This window comes from Pleurodeles waltl, chromosome 4_2 (assembly GCF_031143425.1).
Source record: "Pleurodeles waltl isolate 20211129_DDA chromosome 4_2, aPleWal1.hap1.20221129, whole genome shotgun sequence".
In the NCBI taxonomy this organism is placed as follows: Eukaryota; Metazoa; Chordata; class Amphibia; order Caudata; family Salamandridae; genus Pleurodeles; species Pleurodeles waltl.
The window spans coordinates 555387753-555407859 of record NC_090443.1 but is presented as its reverse complement, the minus strand read 5'-3'; the positions used below and the strand labels follow the sequence as shown (position 1 = coordinate 555407859).

Below are 20107 nucleotides of genomic sequence, written 5' to 3'. Positions count from 1 at the left end.
TTATGTACCTTATTATAGGCACCTTTTCTATCCTCAAGAGACTTCAGTTGTCTGATTGTTTCTAAATAGGCTGCTTAAGGAGAACAAGCATGTCAGTAGCTTAAAATAATTGATATAAAGGTTATTCAGCTCATGCATTCACTTCACTCCGAACCCATCACAGTCTTACCAAGACAAGCATCTAAACATAGTTGACTGGTTCCTATTTGGTGTCCAAATATGGACTTCCTGTTCCAAGTCTGCATGTGTGTCGGAGAAGGCATTCATCTTGAGCATTCTTTATCATTTTGAAGAAACTGTGAATACTGTTGATGCATCTAAAAGTGGTGTTCGTTGAAACTCTGAAGGACTCAGTAATTGTATCAGGAAAATGAGATCTGACAGCATTTCCCTTGACGGAGCTACAACCCTCAATAGCCAATAGCCTTTCCCGAATCAATGCACATTTGGTCCTTATCAGTTTCAGCTTCTCTCTGGTCAAACCCAGGACAGCCTCCATGGTTTCCACTATGAAACTCGGAAAATGTTTACTTTAAGATGGGAGTAAATTACATTTCTTAAAATCCCCTATAAACCTTAACCTCTGAAGTAGGAAAACTGTATGTTTGTATTTAGGATTGCATAAAACGTGGTTTGCAACAGAAGTCCAAAATAAAAAAGGTAGCTAAGCAAAAAAGTAGAGCAAAAAGACAGAAAAATAGAATATTAGACTACAAAAGTAGAAAGTTCAAAAAAGAGAAAAGTCAAAATGATGCATGGATTAGGGTGAGGGAGAAGTTCAGGTTTGGGTTTAAGTTGTATTCGTATATTAGAGTTAGGCTCAAGGTGTGGTTTGAGTGATGATGTAAGATAAGGTGTATTGGTTAAGGATGGGGTAAGGATTGAAGTGAGAGTTAGGCATGGAACACATTATTGGGTTAAAGTTTGATGAACTTTAGGGTTTGTGTTAGGGTTAGAGTAATGGAAAGTGTAACTGGTGATGTAAGACGACGATGCAGAGAAGAGTGGCACAGAAAATGGGTGGCGTAGATAGGTATGCCCCATAAAATAGCAGAGCCATTATAGTATAGTGTAAAAAAGGTTAGAGGTAGGGTAAGGGGGTGGGAAACAGGTTAGGGAAAGGGGAATGTAGTTGTGTGTATAATTCGCAGTTTATACTTGATAGCCATCACTTTTTTAATTGTATAGTTTTACAATCTATTTTTGTATTGTGTTGTTTTACATAAATTTAAAGTGTATCATTTGCCCTGGGTACTCTGGTGCCAAGAATAATCATTCACATTGTGTATCTTGATCTTGAGCTGGCCACAGGTAAAGCACCAAGGGACAGAGAAAACCAAAAACAGAGGAAAGGCAAGTCACTCTCCTTTTCTTTCCCTTTCCCACAAAAGAGGACAGTATGTGTTTTCACATAAAGTCTAAGGCCCATATTTATGGGAAAGTGGTGCAGTGTAGCGCAGCAAGTAAACTTGCTGTGCTGCACTGCATCACTGGAAAAGGGCAGGAATGTGCCAGATTTAAGGCATACAGTGCATTCCTGCCCTTTCACCTTACACTGGCTCACAATGGGCTGTATATAGCACCAACACAGGCATCCTTGCACCATGGTTCAAGGGTGCCTGCAATGTATGCAAGATTGTTTTTGTGCATTAAAAGGCACCTACCTGCACCAAAACAATCCTTGCAGAGATATTCCTCTATCCTTGTTTGCTGCAGAATGCAGCACACATTGATAGAGGAAGTAACAAGGAGAAATACATATATTTATCGTCATTACAGCGCTCCTGGGGATGCATAGCATTTTGGCACATTCCCAGGCTTATCTGGTTTGGTAAATCCGGGAATGCGTCAAAAGCCATGGAAGTTGCATGGAAACACCCATGCAACGCTCATAGAATGCTTCCCATGCACAGAGTAATGCAATGCAGCGATTTGCGCAAAGTGGCTTGGTATGGCTTCAAAAATCGGACTTAGAGGATTGTGTCACACATGTACCACATTGCGTGGTACAAGCATGATGTAAAGCTCTCATAAATATGCCCCTAAATTGAATCACAATATCCCCTGCTAATTTGATAATGTATGAAGTTATTGAACTGAAAATGCCAATTTCTTTTTTTTGTAAATATATGCCCCTACGTACCACCCAGCCCCTTCTTAAATTCTTCCCAAGAACATTAATGCCCTCTGTTTTGCAATAGCTGTAAATAATGCACCTATTTATGTGGTGTAGTTTATGTACCAGCAGCATGCCACAATTGTACTCCTTTCCAGCATGAATGCAATAGTTTAAAAATACGTAGTTGTATTGGAAAACTATAAAGTGGTCGACTTTTCCTAGTGTGTGAACTTCTGACTATTAAGCCATTGTCTTTAAAATTGTATGGTTGTTTTTGGGGCAATAGAACTTATAAAACATAAAACTCTCTTTGGTATCCCTTTGCACCACTTTGCATCAAAGGATCTGCATAATCTGGAGCCTGTTCCTGTCCCGTCTTGCAAAGTGTGTGCAGCCCTGGTCGTCAGGGTGATTATTCAAACGTATATTGCCTACTGCTATTAAACTTCAGTGTGGTTTGAGCTGTTCTGCAGTGCGCTGTAGAGGCATTTTAACTTTTCAGAAAGATGTTGGTAGACTGCTTGAAGGTTTTATCTCTTCTGGATTCCAAAAGATTAGGGAGTTAATTGTGAAATTCACTGCTGGATAAGCACACAAACCCCTGCTATCAGTTTTGCTAGGAACTGCTTTCCCTGTAGATATCTACATCCATGTAGACTAATGGATGAGGGAGAAGAGGGATGGATGAGAGGGACTAATGACCAATCAGCAGACTGCCTACCTTAACAGCTACATTTTTTGAAAGCCAGCTCTACAAAGTTTGAGTCAGTTTTAAGAAGAACACACCACCAATGCGTAAAAGCTAGAAGTAAGTCACATTGCTAAAGTCTGCAACATTAACTACTATTCTGGTGTTTCTTGCCATATTGAAGACATTGGTTGTGGCCCTTTTTTAGGACAAGAAGCCTTTGTTGAGTTTGTGGGTAATCCCTTTTCTAGAATCTCTGCCCTCCTGCTGAACCAGGAAAGCAATTACCCAGATAGCAATTTCAGTGTCATTGCCATTCTAAAGTTGAGAAGATCTGATCATTCGACTTTCAAATTTACCTTGAGATGGGTGTAAGGAGCTTAGTTTCCAAGAAAAGCTATTCCTGCGGTGTTTGGATGTTGGTGACCATCAAGGATTAAAAAAGAAAGTTAACGCTCTGGGTCCTGAATTGCCAGCTGCTTTGACCCCTTATTGGTCTGCTTCTGGATATCCGCAGGCTGCAGGCCTGAGTCATCATCATAAGAGGAACTAATCAGACAGCTGTGTTCTTTGATGTCAAAATGCAGATATTGATTTCAGCTTCCGCACTTGTGCTGCCCTGCACCAAACAAAATACTTTATTTCTGCCCACATTTCTGGCATTTCACCTGTCCTTTGAAATGGCTCTTTCTTGCAACCTGTGTAGCAGATCCACCTAACCTTTTTTCAAGACCTTACAAAACTTTACCTAGTGGTTGCTATCATGAATTGTTTTTAAACCAGAAACCCCACCTTTCTCCCCTATTCTCTACATCTCCCACAAACCAGAAGAGTTCATGCTTTTAGAAGGTGTTGTTTTAAAATGTGTTTCTTCACAACATGCAGGGTCAGAAGTGGTTTAAGAGTTTACTCCTCAGTTCAGACTGCACATTCACCCACTGCCCATTCTTTAAAGATCATCATACCCTCTTTCTTATGTAAAAAAGATCTGTCTAAATTTAACTTGAGAAAGGACCTGTGTTAAAAATGCTTAATAGTCAAATACATAAATAAATGTATAATGATAGACCACTTGACAGTCCACTAAGAGTTAAAAATCTTCCATGAAACAAAAGTATAATATGGTCCTAACAAAACTATGGAGAAAGATTGCCAGAGGCCCAAGGAAACAAAAATGGGAGCTAAGATGTGTATCTAACTGGTAAACAACTGAAAGGAAAAAAGCAGTGTTATTCTGCAATGTGAGTAATAACGGAACAAAATGTCTGCCGTTGATTGCCAGTCCATAAACATTACAAATCAATCAATCAATGAATCAAAATATTTGTAGAGCGCGCTACTCACCCGTGAGGGTCTCAAGGCGCTGGGGGGGGAGAAATCAAGGGGGGAGGCCCGGAGGGTCACTGATCGAACAACCATCTGATCTGCTTGGCCATATCAAGTTCATGTGAATTCGCAAAGGGGTAAAGAAAACTGTCATGTGTGTAAAACCAGCCCACAATGCTAACTGGGTACCTGCAGGAGACAAATGTGCCCACACACAAAAGGTCTGTGGCGTAGCAAGCAGAAGAGAAACATTGCCAGGCAACTCAGTGAGCTTAGTAAAGCCTTCAACCTCTTAGCATTTACTGGTAAAAGGTACTAGGGAATTGCATAATGTTTGACTCCATCTGGTGTCTAGCTTAAAAGTAGCACTTGAAGAGGGATGGGGCCTCCCAAGCTTTGTGTATGAGGCAAAAACAGATGTATAGTACTATACCCTCTTTCTGTCAGTGGTGAGTTTGAATACGCTGACAAGTGAATTGAAGGCTTAGGGAAGGCTGTGTGATCCTCTAATGGATGAGCAGGGTCTTTGTGCTCAGTGGGAGACGACGTGAAAGATCTACATAGCCCATGGGAATGTATTTTGAAACTTATTGAATGACAGATAAGTAACTAAAGATTAATTCTTTGTGCTCCACGTTAGCATCAAGATTGAGTGCTCATGATCTTAATACAATGAGGATGATAGTCCTACTGATCAAGGTGTGTTCTTAAAGTTGTTCACATATTCATCATCCATGTTTGGAGATGACTTTAGCTTTGAGTTTGCGCATAAAGGCAGAGTCCATAGAACTCAATTAGATGTATGTCTTTCTGCTACTGAGGTAGGGCTGAAGACATGCTTGGGAATAGGAATTTGGTAGTATATGACATGGAAGGCAAACACTAAGATTAATGAAGGCTCTTCTGTTTCCGTTTTACCACCAGCATCCTCTGCCACATCAGGTTCATTGCTGCAAAATGATTAGCTGTTTTCTAGTTTTCAGAGAAAGGCTGTAGAAATTGTCAATGATTATAGTTATATTCTCATCTTGCACAATTCATTCACTACACTGTATTGAAGTAGCTGTCAGTCTTATTTTCAACTTGAGAAAGGAAAACAATTGAGATCCAGAGTCTTAAGACACAAGACTTTTACCCTGTTACTGTTGTCTCAAAGTACTGCCCCTACTGCTCTTTCCATCCTCTGGTTTTCTACTGTGCACTCCCAATCCTGCTGCTCTTCTTTCTAGTTCTGTCCTAATTCTGTGCTCTCCTGTCATTGTTTAGTGCTGTCAGTGTTGCTATTTGGTGCACTCTTACTGGCAGTCAATAAACTCTGGCCTCTGCATCTCTGTGGTTTACTCCTGCAATAACCTGTAATCTCTTGACAAAATCCTGTTTCTGTGGCTCTTGTTTTGCAGCTCTTCTACACACTTATCATTTTGCTTCCTGTCCCCGTAGCGATTTTTGTGTCTGTTGCACAAGTCTTCTGTCTACCAACTTAGTGTATGTTTCCCTCCACAGGCCTTCTCTTTAAACAGTGTTTGTTAAACATCCTCTGTTTCTGGAACGGTTGACGACGTTGGTCCCAACTCTCCCTCATCATGTCTGTACATGAAGTGCCAGTGCCACCCGGTGTGCCAAAACCGGAGGGTAGGAGCATGAAAGGTTCATTGTCTTTAATGACCATTGGAGAGGAGAATGCCGGTAAGTCCTCAACATTGTCTCAGTCTATATTTATCACCAAGAATCTGCTTTGTAGCACTTGAAAGCAAAAACTAGGAATAGTTTCACACTGGAGCATACATATTATGACAGTTTAGGAAGAAGTGGTCAGGCACTGAGTTCTGATACTGAGGATGCTTGCAAGGGTAAGGTTGCATCATTTCCTGGTAACAACCCCTTGATCCTTGTGACATCTCACATTTGTTCACACAAAGTACCGGTCTATAATAAGTGATTCCAATGTCCTTGCAGAGCCAACAATGTTGTCTTGTATAGGTCACTGTCTACGCCTTCCTTATTACATGATTAAAGGTTCTGTCTGTTAATGTTTAACTGTGAGACATAGGAAGAAAAATAAAAGTATTTTTAAAGAAGTAAGATTTAGTAACTCATAGTTTGCTGCAGGCGTAACCATCTTTGCATCATTTGACTCCGTGAGTGAGGCCCAAATCTTCTATTTTGATACTGCTACCTTTTCCACTACATTCAGACCAATTTATGGACCCCACAAAACTAAATCTCCTCCTTTATTCACTCTTCCTGACCATAATGCACATCTACATTAAAAGAGTGCAGTTGCTAAGTCCCATTGCATCCACTCTTTAAAAAAAAATATATGTTTTTATTGATTTTACAACCAAGGTGAAAATCGGAATCCTCTGCACAACATATGCACAAGGCACAGCACCATGAGCAGTAGTACAAAGCAGCATTAAAGCAACAATATCATGTAATGTGGCAGAACAGCAATAGGCGTCAAACCAGGGCCTACGCCTCCCCTACCACCAGTGTGTTGGATGCATCACTGTTGCATTGGCGTATGTCTCCCATATTGGACCATGGGCTTTTGTCTGCACAGGGTTCCAGTTGTATGCCCCTGACCCCTGCACAATTTGTCCAAATAATATAGTATTTCTGAGGGCATCATCTCGCCACAAATATTGGGTGTTCCCAACCCATACAACAGTCCATGCCCTTGGCCCATGTTTCAATGGGGGTTTGGTGGGGGGATGGGGCATCCTTCCAGGCCCTAGCGATGTCTCGTTTGGCAGAATCAAGCCCAGCCAGAGAAGCACCCTCTGATATCTTGTGCCCTGCAGGTCATCCATTACATGGAGGAGAATAAGCCTGGGGTCCCGAGGGATCTTCCAGCCCTGCACAACCTCCAGTCACCCCAAAACGGAGCTCCAGAAGTGGGAACATGCAGGGCAATGCCAGAAATGTGGGACAAGTCTCCCTGTGGGTCCTCACACTTCAAACAATTCTCGGTGGGGGTCGGGCCCATGCAATGCAGCCAAACTCCAGTGAAATAGGTGCGGTGGAGCAACTTCAGTTTTATAAGTCTAAACTGAGAGGCTATTACTGCCTCCCTGGGGACCTCCAATGCCTCCCTCCAATCATCATCATCTAGCTGACCGAGTTCCCCTTTGCACGCCCTCCTCAGTGCCACCGTTGGATCTGGTAGGTTCTGCAATAGCATTTTGTAGATCTTGCACAATTTGTGCTCCTTAATGTTCGTAAGGGGAATTTTGGCCTTGAGTGGGGAGAATTCAGAGATGTCCTCTTCTGTCTGTAAAACATGTAGAAGGATGTAGTGAAGCTGCAAATTTCAAAGGAACTGAATATGATGCATGTTGTATTCTATGTGCAGTTCCTGAAAGGACTTCAACGTCCCACTGCGGAATACATCCCCAATTGTCGAGATGCCAATGATGTCCCAAGTAGAGAAGCTGCGTAAAGCTGCAACTTGCTGAAGTTGAGTAGCCAGCCATAGGGGGTCTCCAGAGTCAACTTTTTGGACACCCTAACGACCTTCAAGGCTGTGATCCAAGCCCCCAGCACCACTCATGTGCAGGTGGGAGAGTCGTATGTGCAGCGCCTCCATAGACCAGGTGTGGAAGGTTTTGATGACCCATCCCTCACCTGCATATACCAGATCCTCAAATCCCCCAAATCCCCATTTGTTTACAATGACTAGGTGTGCCACCCAATAATACAGAAGTATATCTGTGATGGCTATTCTGCCCCCATAGACCAGTTGACAGCGTTTCCCCAGGGCAGTGGGGGGCAGTCCTCCCCCCCCAGAGCAGTGTTCTAATTTGCACGTTCACCGTTATATAGATGTATACATATTTCCTCTTCCTATTGGAATGTTCCTCTTCCCCTGTTTGTGGTTGTCAAATAGAACATTACAAGTGAAGCCCGGGTTAGAATGTTGAGGTACAATGTCAGTTGGTGAAGCGGCAGTAGAGGTGAGTGGAAGACTGAATAAATAAGGCTTCTTACCCCACCTTGTTTTCTGTGTATTTCAACTAATTATACCAGACTTAACTATCACAGAGGGATGGTTTTGCAGTTGATAGAGGAGGGACAGCAAAGAAACCATCCTGAAAATGGTGGAGCCTCCCAGCAGGGACAGAGAGAGGGTTGTCCAAAATTTAATGTCACTCACCAAGCCTTCCATGTGTGGCATCTCATAGGAGTGCAATTCGTCTTCTGTGATCTAGGCCCCCAAATACTTGAACCCGGAGGGAAGAACCAGTATCCCTGTTGCCCAAGGCATATCCACCAGACATGGGGCGATGGGATAGACTGCTGATTTTTGAGGGTTTATGAGAAGACTGGAAAAAATGTGTAAAATTTGAAGTGCCCTAGGTCCGGATGAGGTCCGGATGAGCCCAGCTCGTCCAGAAACAAAAGGACATCATTGCCGTAGAGCGAAATCTCATCGCACACCTTGTCTGTAAGGTCCTGAATAGCACGTTGACTCTCACCCAGGCCTCAAGGGGCTCACTCACCAGTGCAAACAGCAATGGCGAGAGCGGACAACCCTGTCAAGTGCCCAGGGAACCATCCCAAGGTCGCTCCTCTAACGCGCACTCTGGCCTTAAGATTAGTGCATAAGAGGCGCACATATCCTATAAACCTCTGACCAAACCCCACACTGGACAAGAAGGGCAAACAAGTATGCACAGTCCACCTGGTTGAAGGCCTTCCAAAAATCTGCAGATAGGAGGACTCTATGTCCAGTAAAGGTATTGCTTAGGGTAATTGCGTTGTGTATTCATCGTAGGTTATGTCGAGTGGCCCAGTTGGGCATAAACCTCGACTGTTTCAGATCGACAATGTGATTAATAACTCCTGCTAGGCCGGTAACCAACATTTTGACCCATATTTTCACCTCTGAATTCCAAAGTGATTTTGGCCTGAAGTCCCCGAAGTGCATGCCTTCTGTACTCTGCTTTGGTACCACCACAATTTCTGCAACTGTAAGACCTGGAGGCAGCTCACCTATCTCTAGAGCCTCCTGGAATGTTTCTAGTAGCAAAGGGACGATCTGGGGTCATAGTAGGTGCCAAAACTCTGTCAGAAAACTGTTAGGGCTCAGCGCTTTGTCAGATTTCAGCTGAGCCAGAGCTACATGCAGCTTCTCGCAGGTAACATTAGTCTGCAGGGATTCGCGTTCTTCTGGAGACAGGTGAGGCATCAGCAGATCCAGTACAAATTGATGCAAGTCGGCTCGGGGGCTCTGTGGGTCAACACTGTACAGCTCCTGGTAGTGACTGCGAAGGTTTGGGCAGTGGGCTCCCCCCCAGTCACTCAAGACCCATCCCCTGTCAACAAGTAGGCCACTGGTGCCCCCCGTCTCCCTCGGGGTGCAAAGCCAATGCATAATCTACTGGCCTTATCACCACATGGGTAAATCATAACTGCGATTAGCCATCTAAGCCTCCATCGCTTCTTGTGTGAGCTCTTGCCAAAGAGGGGACTGTGCATGCTGCAAGTCCCTCAGAGAATCCTGCCTTGATATCGCCAGGTGGCCCTCCAGGTTGATTATGTGAACCTTGAGTCCTTTGATCATCTTCCTGTCCTTTTCCTTATGACATTTGGAATAACTAAGAATGTGGCCTCTAATTGTGGTTTTCTGGGCCTCCCACATTGTACCTGGGGAAGACACAGATCCCTTATTGTCAGTGAGGAATTGTTGAAATTTTGGATGCACATTTCTTGAAATTCTTCTTGGTGGAAGTGCCAGCGATTATGGTTTCAACTCGTCGCCACTCTCCTGGTGCCTGAAGCCAAATCCACCGCTATCGATGGTTCTCACGTCTATGCATGAAAAAGTAGTCTAGTCGGGAGAAAGAACTTTGTCCCCCCTGAATAAAATGTCTGCCCCCTCTCCTCCGGGTGGTGTGCTCTCCATATTTCAGTCAGGTTTAAGTTGTGCGCAAAGTTTGCAAGGATCATTGGTCCACAACCAGCCCGGGGAGTAGCTGAGGATCAGTCGAGACTCGTATCACACACCCCATTGAGGTCACCATCTAGAAGCCATGGTGCCTCCGGGAGCTTCCTCACCAGGTCTTCCAGTTTAGGTAAGAAACCAGACGTAAGGGGAGGTGGGGCATACACGCAAACTAAGGATAGATGCAGGCCATGCAGGGTACTCAATACCACTATATAGCAACTCAGGCCATAATTACCTTGAAAAAAGACAATGGTGTGTGTTTCCTAATTAAAATGGCCGTACCTCTGGAGTCTTGGTGGAATCTGACATGGTACATCTTGGAATACCCCTGCCAGCCAGAAAGGGACACTTATTGTCCAGGAGGTGAGTTTCCTGGAGCATGAGTATGTCTGCATCCATTCTTGAGGCCGCCTTAAGGACCACCCCTCTTTTGACCTTGCCCAGCATCCTGTTCACATGGCAGGACTTTAAGTGTGTTCAAAGCAGCGGTACCCCCCTGCAGGCTCCCTGGGGGATGAGGTCTGCCATATGTTAAGAGTGTCTGAGTGCTGTGTCTCAGAATTACATGCGTTTGATACGCACCCATGGTTAATGCGATCACCTGAAAAGGAAACAGATACAAAACTCTCAAATCTCTCCCTCTGCCCACGACTCCCTCTCACATACTTTGTGCACTGGAAGTACCTGTCTTGGTACAACTAGGGACCTAGCCGTCCAGGCTAGCATGTGATGTGTATCACCTCTATAGCCCAAACCCCTCCCCAAACAAAGCCACCCCCAACTAAATAAAGAACGTAGGAACTAGGCCAGCAGTCTAGTGACACCCTGTGCAGATATAGATCTTAGACTGGAGCACAAGCTAATGTATGAGAGTCCTACATTGTGTAGAACCTTGTGTGCGTGGGTCAGCAGCTTGAATTGGCATCTCTTCTGTACGGGGAGCCTGTGGAGTTGCCTGAGGTGGGGTGTGATGTCGTTTCATCGGGAAGGCCGAGGATGAGTCTGACTGCTGCATTCTGTATGGTCTAAAGTCTCCGTAGGAGGTGTGCGACGATTCCTACGTAGAGGGCGTTGCCGTAGTCCACTCAACTGGTGATAAGGGGCTGTGTCACTGTGCGTCTCCTGTGTAGGGGTAGCCACTTAAAGATCTTACGTAGCATGCCCAAAGTGAGAAAGCAGGCAGAGGAAGCACCGTTGATTTGTGATTTCATGGTGAGCTTGTTGTCACTGATGATTCCCAGGTTTCGACCATGGTCGCAGGGAGTGGGTGCAGGTCCTAGGTCTGATGGCCACCAGGAGTTCTTCCATGTGTTTCTGCTGTTGCCAAAGATCAGTACTTCTGTTTTGACTGCGTTCAGCAGCAGGCAGTTGATCGTCATCCAGTCCGTGACCCTGGTCATGCATCTGTGGAAGTTGTTTCTGGTGGTGGAGGGGTCGTCGGTGAGTGAGAGGCTGAGTTGGGTGTCGTCTGCATAGGAAATTATGTTGAGACCATAGGATCTGACGATGTTGGCCAGCAGGGTCATATATGCTTTGAAGAACGTGGGCTGAGGGATGAGCCCCGGGGGACACCGCATGTGATCTCCTTGGGTTCTGAAGTGAAAGATTGGGAGGTGGATCCTCTGTGTTCTTCCTGGGAGGAAGGAAGTGATCTATTTGAGTGGGTCTCCTTGGATGCCGATGTGGTGGAGTTTTTCGATCAGCATGTGGTGGGATACGGTGTCAAAGGCTGCCAAGAGGTTGAGGAGATTCAAAGCTGCAGTTTCTCGTCTGTCCTCGTTAGAGGACCGAGGAGGGTTTGGATGTCATCGGTGGCTGAGATCAGGGCAGTTTTGGTGCTGTGATTGCTGCAGAAGCCAGATTGGGAGGCCAAGAGTAGCTGGTTCTGCTCTAGGTATGTCATAAGTTGCTTGTTGATGATCTTTTCCAGTACCTTCGCTGGGAATGGAAGCAGGGAGATTGGCCAGTAGTTTTTCGGTTTGCTGTGGTCGGCAGAGAGTTTTTTGAGTAGTGGTCTGATTTTGGCATGCTTCCAGGCATCTGGATGCGTTGCGGTGGTGATAGAGGTGTTGAGCAGGGTGGTGAGTTCCTGGCTGATCCTTTGGTTTCCAAGGTTGAAGATGTGGTGCAGGCATTGGTCTGCAGGAGCTCCCAAGTGGTTGGATTTCATGGCGGAGGAGATGTTCTGAGTGGAGCAGATGTTCCAGGCGATCAGTGTGTGGTTCATGTCGGTTACGGTACTGGCATATTTGACAAGGAAGTCCATAGATGTGTGTTGGGCTTTGAAGTTTCTGTATATGGTTGCAATCTTGTTGTGGCAGCGAAAACAACATCACACCCTCACAAGAGCTGTGCGACAATAAGGTTGTCGCACAGCTCCTGTGAGGGTGTGATGTTGTTTTTGCTGCCATCCTGGGTTGGAGAGTTCCTTAACAGTGTTGAAAAGTTTCTTGATGTTGTTGGTGCTGGTTTCGATGCGTGCAGCAAAGGCTGTCTTCTTTGTTGTCCTCAGCAGGCAGTGATAGAGGTTGAGGGAGGTCTTGAGGTTGCTCTGTTGGCGGTGCCCTTGCTGGCACTCCATTTTCTCTCCAGCTGTTAGTTGTCTGGTTTCTGAGTTCTTGGGTGTAGCAGATGGCCTTTTTGGAGGATTCTCTCTGGATGTTGCTCTTGATGGGGACGATGCTGTCAGCCCATTTGGTAATCCAGGCATTGAGGTTTTTCATTCTCTGTTCGAGGTTGTTGGCAGTAGTAGGGTTCGAGGCATCAGCTCAGCATATTTTGTTCCACCGCCCGTGGGGGGCGCTGCCCATCTTGGAGGTGGAGGTGCGGGGGCTGGAGATGCTGAAGTGGATGATGGAGTGGTCGGTCCATGTGAGTTCTGTGACATGGCTTTATTTAACGCGGTTGCTGGAGGTGAAAATGGGGTCCAGCATGTGTCCTGCAGTGTGTGTAGGGTTGTGGACGATCTGGGTCAATCAGAGGTTGCTTATATTGTTGAGGAGGTGTCCAGTTTTGTTGTCATTGGGGTCACCAATGTGGAAACTTGTAAAACAAATATGTAACCCGTCTCCTGCTCTATTTAGCTTACATTGAAAGCACTGATCTAAACCTATAGCATTCATCTGGTGCAATCTATGGGGAGTGTAGTAAGCTAACCACCTTGACAAGAATGCCATTCTTTGAACATTTGTGGCCCTCAGAGACTTATTGCTGATGTCTGAAATATACTGCCATTCTCCTTTGGTAATTGAACAACAGGTATTATGCTTGATTTTGCTAAAAAATCAATCAACCACAACATTCTTAGTGTTGTTCCGTATAGCCCTATACTAATTTCCCAAGCCCATTAAATGGCTTTTATATACAGGTGCATCAACACATATGTCTCTAGGCTCAAAATACCATAGGCTGAAGCGAAGAAGCTAATGATCTGCTCCCCACTAAGGGGCCGATTTACAAGAAAGTGGCGCATCAGCTATGATGCACCACTTTTCTTGTGACCCAGTTATGAGAAAGAAATCTATGCGAGACACTGAGGAAAACTGATGTAAGTAACACACATATTCTTTGTGCAGTGGATACTCCATACGCCATGGATCTATTAACCCAAAATCGTGTTTTAATGTGTTAAGAATCCTGGGGGTGCAGGGTTTTAATTGTTTTTTTTTACCTATTTGATGTATCTAGGCTACAGTCTTGTATGATATTAAAATTCCCCCAGATTATTAGACCACCTGCCGTCATCGCAAGATTATGTAGTTGAACTAGTGTCTTGATATCATCAGTGACGGGGCTGTAATAGTTAACTAAATTTAATATATTCTTTTAATTTTCACTTTGACCTATAGCCACCGTTCTTTGTCAACACTAAATACATTGCAAATGTGCCAGTCGTTTATATTGGCTAGAACAGTGGTTCCCAACCTGTGGTCCGGGGACCCCTGGGGGTCCGCGAAGCCTTCTCAGGGGGTCCGCGAGAGTCTAGAAAATTAAAAAATATTAACAAATATTGACAAATTAGGTCCCCAGCTTCCAGTAATGACTCAGGTGGGGGTCCCCGGATTCCCATGATGATTCAGTGGGGGTCCCTGGGTTCCATTAATGTTAAAGTGGGGGTCCACAGAAATCAAAAGGTTGGGAACCACTGGGCTAGAAGAATAGCCACCCCTCCTATGGCAGCCCCTGTTGAGGCGTAGAAAGAATGTGAATATATTTTAGGAACAAAAGGTTTAGAAAGCTTGTCTTTAAGGTGGGTTTCTTGAAGGAAAAGGTTTGAATATGGTCAACCAATTTAACATAGCATGCACTTTTCACTTATTGAGTAACCCATTAGCATTACATGAAATAATATCAACTTTTGGCATCACAGGACACATAGGTGACAGGGATTAATGTCAAAGTGGTAGATGCTGGGTATGAACCCCCAGAATGTTTACCTATGTAGATAGAGCTCACTGAATCCTCAACAAAAACATAAATAGGAACAATAAACCCCTTGGTTATGTGACTGCTAATTTTTTCTGCTGATGTTCCACACTGTCCCCCTCTCACCCAAATCCAACCGCACCCCAACTGAGGGCTAGGAATGCCCATGAAACTCTCCCTCGGAGACTGTGGTACCCTCACATAGCACCCTACCATGCTCTCATGGAGTTTCTCCCCAGGGATGACCGACTAAGCTGATACTAAACCCATCCACGTTGCTATTTTGTCATGGGCTAAAATAGAGCATCTTTGACACCCAAATACAAATTCTACTAGTGCAAAATAGAAATAGAGCAATTAATTATCTAAACATAAAATATAATTAAAGTATTCAGACCAAAAACCTAGCCCCAAAACCAATAAAGTGCTATAAACTGGGCGCTAAACATCTATCTCTGAATGAACTCGTGACTGCTTTCCTATTTTGAGACTTTCTGCAAAACCTCTTCTAGGGTAGCTCAAAAGTAGAATTGGCCTTTAAACAAGATTTTCATCTTAGATTGCTGGACTATTGAAGCCTGTGCTCCAACATTCTTAAATTGACCAATTAGCCCTAGAAAATCCCTTCGTCTGCAAGCCACCAATGTTGACATATCCAAAAATACACTAACCTGTGGCCTATCTGGTAGCAAAAAGGATTTATTTGGGATGGCTTTAGATAGAATAGCCTCCTTATTGCGAAAGTCTGCAAAGTTCACAATCATTGTTTGAGGATATTTGATGTTTGAGAACTCTGTGAGCCCGCATTATAGTGAGATCGGCAGGGGCGTTCTCCAAAATATGTTCTTTGATCATTGTCTCATTGTACTGCAGTATATTCTCATGACCTTTGATTATTTCCACCCCCTCTGGAATCCCCAAGAAACGCAGGTTTGATTTTCTGACATAGTTTTTCATATCGCCTATCTTAAGTTGGGAAGCCTGTATTATTTTGTGAAGAACATCTTTAGCTTTGTCTTAGCTAAGAGAGCAGTTCTCTAGATCGGAAACTCTCTGTTCGACTTCCTTAATGTGCTCTGGAATTTGTTGCATCATCTCCTCTATTTTATCCAATCTGTGACGGACTGATGCTATTTCTTGCACCTGTGCGACTTTACAGGCTCGAATTTCGGTGAGGATGGTTTCCAGAAGGTGCTGAAATTGGTGCATTGTAGAAAAACTCAGGTCGGCTGGGGCTTTGTCTTGCGATGACACTTGGTCCAGGGGAGTGCTTGAGTTTCTCTCAGTTTGTGCTAGCACACATATACTATTTACCTCCTGTCCTGACTGTTTGCAGATTGTCTTCTGAGTGGGATTTAAAAAGGACCTGTTGCATCTTGCACTCAGTATAGCAGAGGCTGAGTGTCTTTCTGGACTGACTTAACTGAAGGCGCTGGGACTGGCCCTGTCATTCATTTATCTAAATCAGACCCATCTGACCCGGTAGTTACGATTTCTACTCAAGTCTTACAATCGTTCAAGAACAGGGGATAATCTTTAGACCCTTTATTGGCATTCTTCACATTTCCTATTTCTTCGTGGCAGCCTTTTATAGAGTTCAGTTTAATATCTGCACCATTCCCTACTCTAATATCTAGCTGAGGGATGTCAGAGTCGCCAGCAGAGGTACTTGTATTTCAAGCCCCAGTTGTAAATATTACGGTATCGTCTAAAGTGGCCAGGAACACTGAGGACATTGACTCAATAGTACTAGCAGATGAATTGCCTCTGTGTGAGAATTTCTTGTCTCTTTGTGCTGCAGTGATGCGTGATTGCGCAGCGCGTCTTTTGGCTTTTTGGTTGAATGGTATGGTATCCGTAACTTGAGCACCTGCTCCACTCAGATGCATCCGCTGCATACTCCTCTTATTGGGCTGTTTTTTATCCCCTTCAGCAAACCAGCAACTTTTACTTTTGTAGTATGTTGTCTCGCGAGGGTGGTAGGCCCGTGAGCACGTCAGCAGTGAGTCATGCTTGCTGCTCCCTCACCACCATCCTTTTGTTCAGCATACTGTCCATCATCTGTTCTGTTTGCATCTGACGCCCTAAGGGAATGGTATGCCCAGATGTGGGTTCCGTGTTCGCTATGCCACTAGATTCAAGCTAGGCTGACTGATGAGAGGTGATGCTCTCTAACCGGTCCCAGGATGCTTGTTTCTAAGTCAGGGAGGACCTGACCTGGCAGTTCAGGCTGGACTGTTCTAATGGGGAGCAGGATAAAGACTGATTCCCATATGGCTGGGTCCAAACAGGAATGGCATGGCAAGCAAAAACAAATGACGAATTTAGCTATTTAACTCGGATCTGTGACTGGGGTGAATGTTTTATTTGCCCAGCATTCTGTACATCATCTGTTCTTTTTGCATTAGCCGAGCAGAGGAGGCAGCTAGTAGAGGAGAACAGGGAAAGGCATCAAAGATCACAAATATAGAAAATGGTGTGCAACATTCATCACCCATACCATGTACAAGCAAGGCAAACTACTTACAATAGAGAAAGACCAGGAAGCACATTTGGCTGACCACTTCAGAGAAGTTTTAAACATACCAGTACCAACAAGTGAAGTGTACATCCAAGAAGCAAAAGACAGACATGGTTGTGAATACTGCTGCACCACAAAAAGAAGAAATTGTCACTGCCATCTGATCTCTCAAGAACGGAAAAGCTTGTGGCCGAGACAATCTGAATGCCGAAATTTCATGGCAGGCCAAGATCCTCCAACTACTGTTTATATCGATATGGAAGGGGAAAAAAGTACAAGATGAAACAAACAAAGGCATCATCATTAAGGTTCAAAAGAAGGCAGTGTTAACCAGCTGTAACAACTGGTGTTGAATCACCCTTATGTCAATCCTGGGTAAAATCCTGGCAAAAACCATTAAACAGTACATTTCTGAAGCCATGGGCAAGCAGTTAAGAAAGGAAGAGGCTTGGTTCCGCAAGGGCAGATGGTGTGTTGATTAGATCTTTCCTCTATACAAGATCAAAGAGCAGTACACAGAGTAGCAGAGACACCTATTCATCAACTTCATTGGTTCTGAAAAAGTCTTTGAGGGTACCTACCTTGACAGCCTCTAGTATATGCTTAGAACCTATGACATATTCAGCAGACAGTTCTCCTCATTAAGATCTTCTTTGATAATTGTACCTGCAAAGTGGGCGATAGTGATTATCTTTGAAGTCAAGACCGGTATGACATGGATGAGTAAAGTCAGCATTGCTCTTCATCCTAATCATCGACTGGGTGATGTGACGCACAACAGAAGGCTAAGTCAGAGGCATCAGATGGACCTCATTCCATACACTGCAGGAACTTACCTATGCAGATCAGGTAGCTTTGCCTTCTCAAAAGCACCAGTGTAGGAAGTTGGCTCTGTATATACTATTTCAAAGTGAGAAATAGTGTGCACAGAGTCCAAGGGTTCCCCTTAGAGGTAAGCTAGTGGCAAAAGTAGCTCTATTTTGTGGTAGTGTGGTCGAGCAGTAGGCTTATCAGAGGGTAGTGTTAAGCATTTGTTGTACACACACAGGCAATAAATGAGGAACACACACTCAAAGACTTACTCCAGGCCAATAGGTTTTTTATATAGAAACATATATTTTCTTAGTTTATTTTAAGAACCACAGGTTCAAGATTTACATTAAACACTTTAAATGTAAGGTACTTCACTTAGATACTTTAGGAACTTTGAATAAAAGCAATATTGTATACAGTCTTTGTAAAAATGACAATAAGGTATTTTCAAAGTGGACACAGTGAAAAAATCAACAGTTCCTGTGGGAGGCAAGTAAAGGTTAGATTGTGAGGTAAGTAAAACACTTACAAGTCTCAGTTCTGGGGCATAGTCAGCCCACCGTTGGAGGTTCAAGGCAACCCCAAAGTTACCACACCAGCAGCTCAGGGCCGGTCAGGTGCAGAGGTCAAAGAGGTGCCCAAAACACATAGGCGCCTATAGAGAACAGGGGTGCTCTGGTTCCAGTCTGCCAGCAGGTAAGTACCTGCGTCCTCAGGGGGCAGACCAGGGGGGTTTTGTAGAGCACTGGAGGGACACAAGTAGACACACAAAACACACCCTCAGCGGCACAGGGGTGGCCGGGTGCAGTGTGCAAAGCAGGCGTCGGGTTTCAGGTAGGAAACAATGGAGGGACCCGGGGGTCACTCTAGCGTTGCAGGCAGGCACAGGGGGGGCTTCTCGGGACAGCCACCACCTGGGCAGGGCAGAGGGTTGCCTGGGGGTCACTCCTGCGTTGAAGTTCGGTTCCTTCAGGTCCTGAGGGCTGCGGGTGCAGTGTTGGTTCCAGGCGTCGGGTCCCTTGTTACAGGCAGTCGTGGTCAGGGCGAGCCTCTGGATTCTCTCTGCAGGTGTCGCTGTGGAGGCTCAGGGGGGTCGTCTTTGGTTACTCACGGGCTCGCAGTCGCCGGGGAGTCCTCCCTGAGGTGTTTGTTCTCTGGATGTCGAGCCGGGGGCGTCGGATGCAGAGTGTGAAGTCTCACGCTTCCGGCAGGAAACATGCAGTCTTTGAAAGTTGCTTCTTTGTTGCAAAGAAGTAGCTGGTTTTGAACAGGGCCGCTGTTCACAGGAGTTTCTTGGTCCTTTAGTCCAGGGCAGTCCTCTGAGGCTTCAGAGGTCGCTGTTCCCTGTCGGATGCGTTGCTGGAGCAGGTTTTCGAAGTTGGAGACAGGCTGGTAGGGCTGAGGCCAAAGCAGTTGTCGTCATCCTCCTTCTCTGCAGGTTTGTAGGTCAGCAGTTCTTCTTGTTTCTTCAGGTTGCAGGAATCTGATTTCCTGGGATCTGGGGAGCCCCTAAATGCTGAATTTAGGGGTGTGTTTAGGTCTGGGAGGGCAGTAGCCAATGGCTACTGTCCTTGAGGGTGGCTACACCCTCTTTGTGCCTCCTCCCTGTGGGGAGGGGGCCACATCCTTAATCCTATTGGGGGAATCCTCCAAACTCAAGATGGAGGATTTCTCAAGGCAGGGGTCACCTTAGCTCAGGACACCTTAGGGGCTGTCCTGACTGGTGGATGACTCCTCCTTGTTTTTCTCATGATCTCCTCCAGCCTTGCCGCCAAAAGTGGGGGCAGTGGCCGGAGGGGCGGGCATCTCCATTAGCTGGGATGCCCTGGGGCGCAGTAACAAAAGGGGTGAGCCTTTGAGGTGTTACAGTTCCTGCAGGGGGAGGTGGGAAGCACCTCCACCCAGTACAGGCTTTGTTCCTGGCCTCAGAGTGACAAAGGCACTCTCCCCATGTTGCCAGCAACATGTCTGGTGTGTGGCAGGCTGGCAGAAACTGGTCAGCCTACACTAGAAGTCGGGTGGGTATTCAGGGGGCATTTCTAAGACGCCCTCTGGGTGTATGTTACAATAAATTGCACACTGGCATCAGTGTGCATTTATTGTGCTGAGAAATGTGATACCAAACTTGCCAGTTTTCAGTGTAGCCATTATGGAACTGTGGAGATTGTGTTTGACAAACTCCCAGACCATATACTCTTATGGCTAACCTGCACTTACAATGTCTAAGGTTTTGCTTACACACTGTAGGGGCATAGTGCTCATGCA

General features: G+C 45.2%; 1 protein-coding gene across 2 annotated transcripts in view; it reads left to right on the top strand.

Annotated features, from left to right (window-relative positions):
• Positions 1-20107, top strand: part of AXDND1 (axonemal dynein light chain domain containing 1) — a 342044-nt gene that overhangs the window by 29940 nt on the left and 291997 nt on the right. For both annotated transcript variants that reach the window (XM_069232100.1, XM_069232101.1), the window contains exon 2: positions 5637-5819. In XM_069232100.1, the coding sequence (XP_069088201.1) occupies positions 5717-5819 (103 nt within the window). In that variant the 5' untranslated portion in view covers positions 5637-5716. The remainder of the gene's footprint in view (positions 1-5636; positions 5820-20107) is intronic.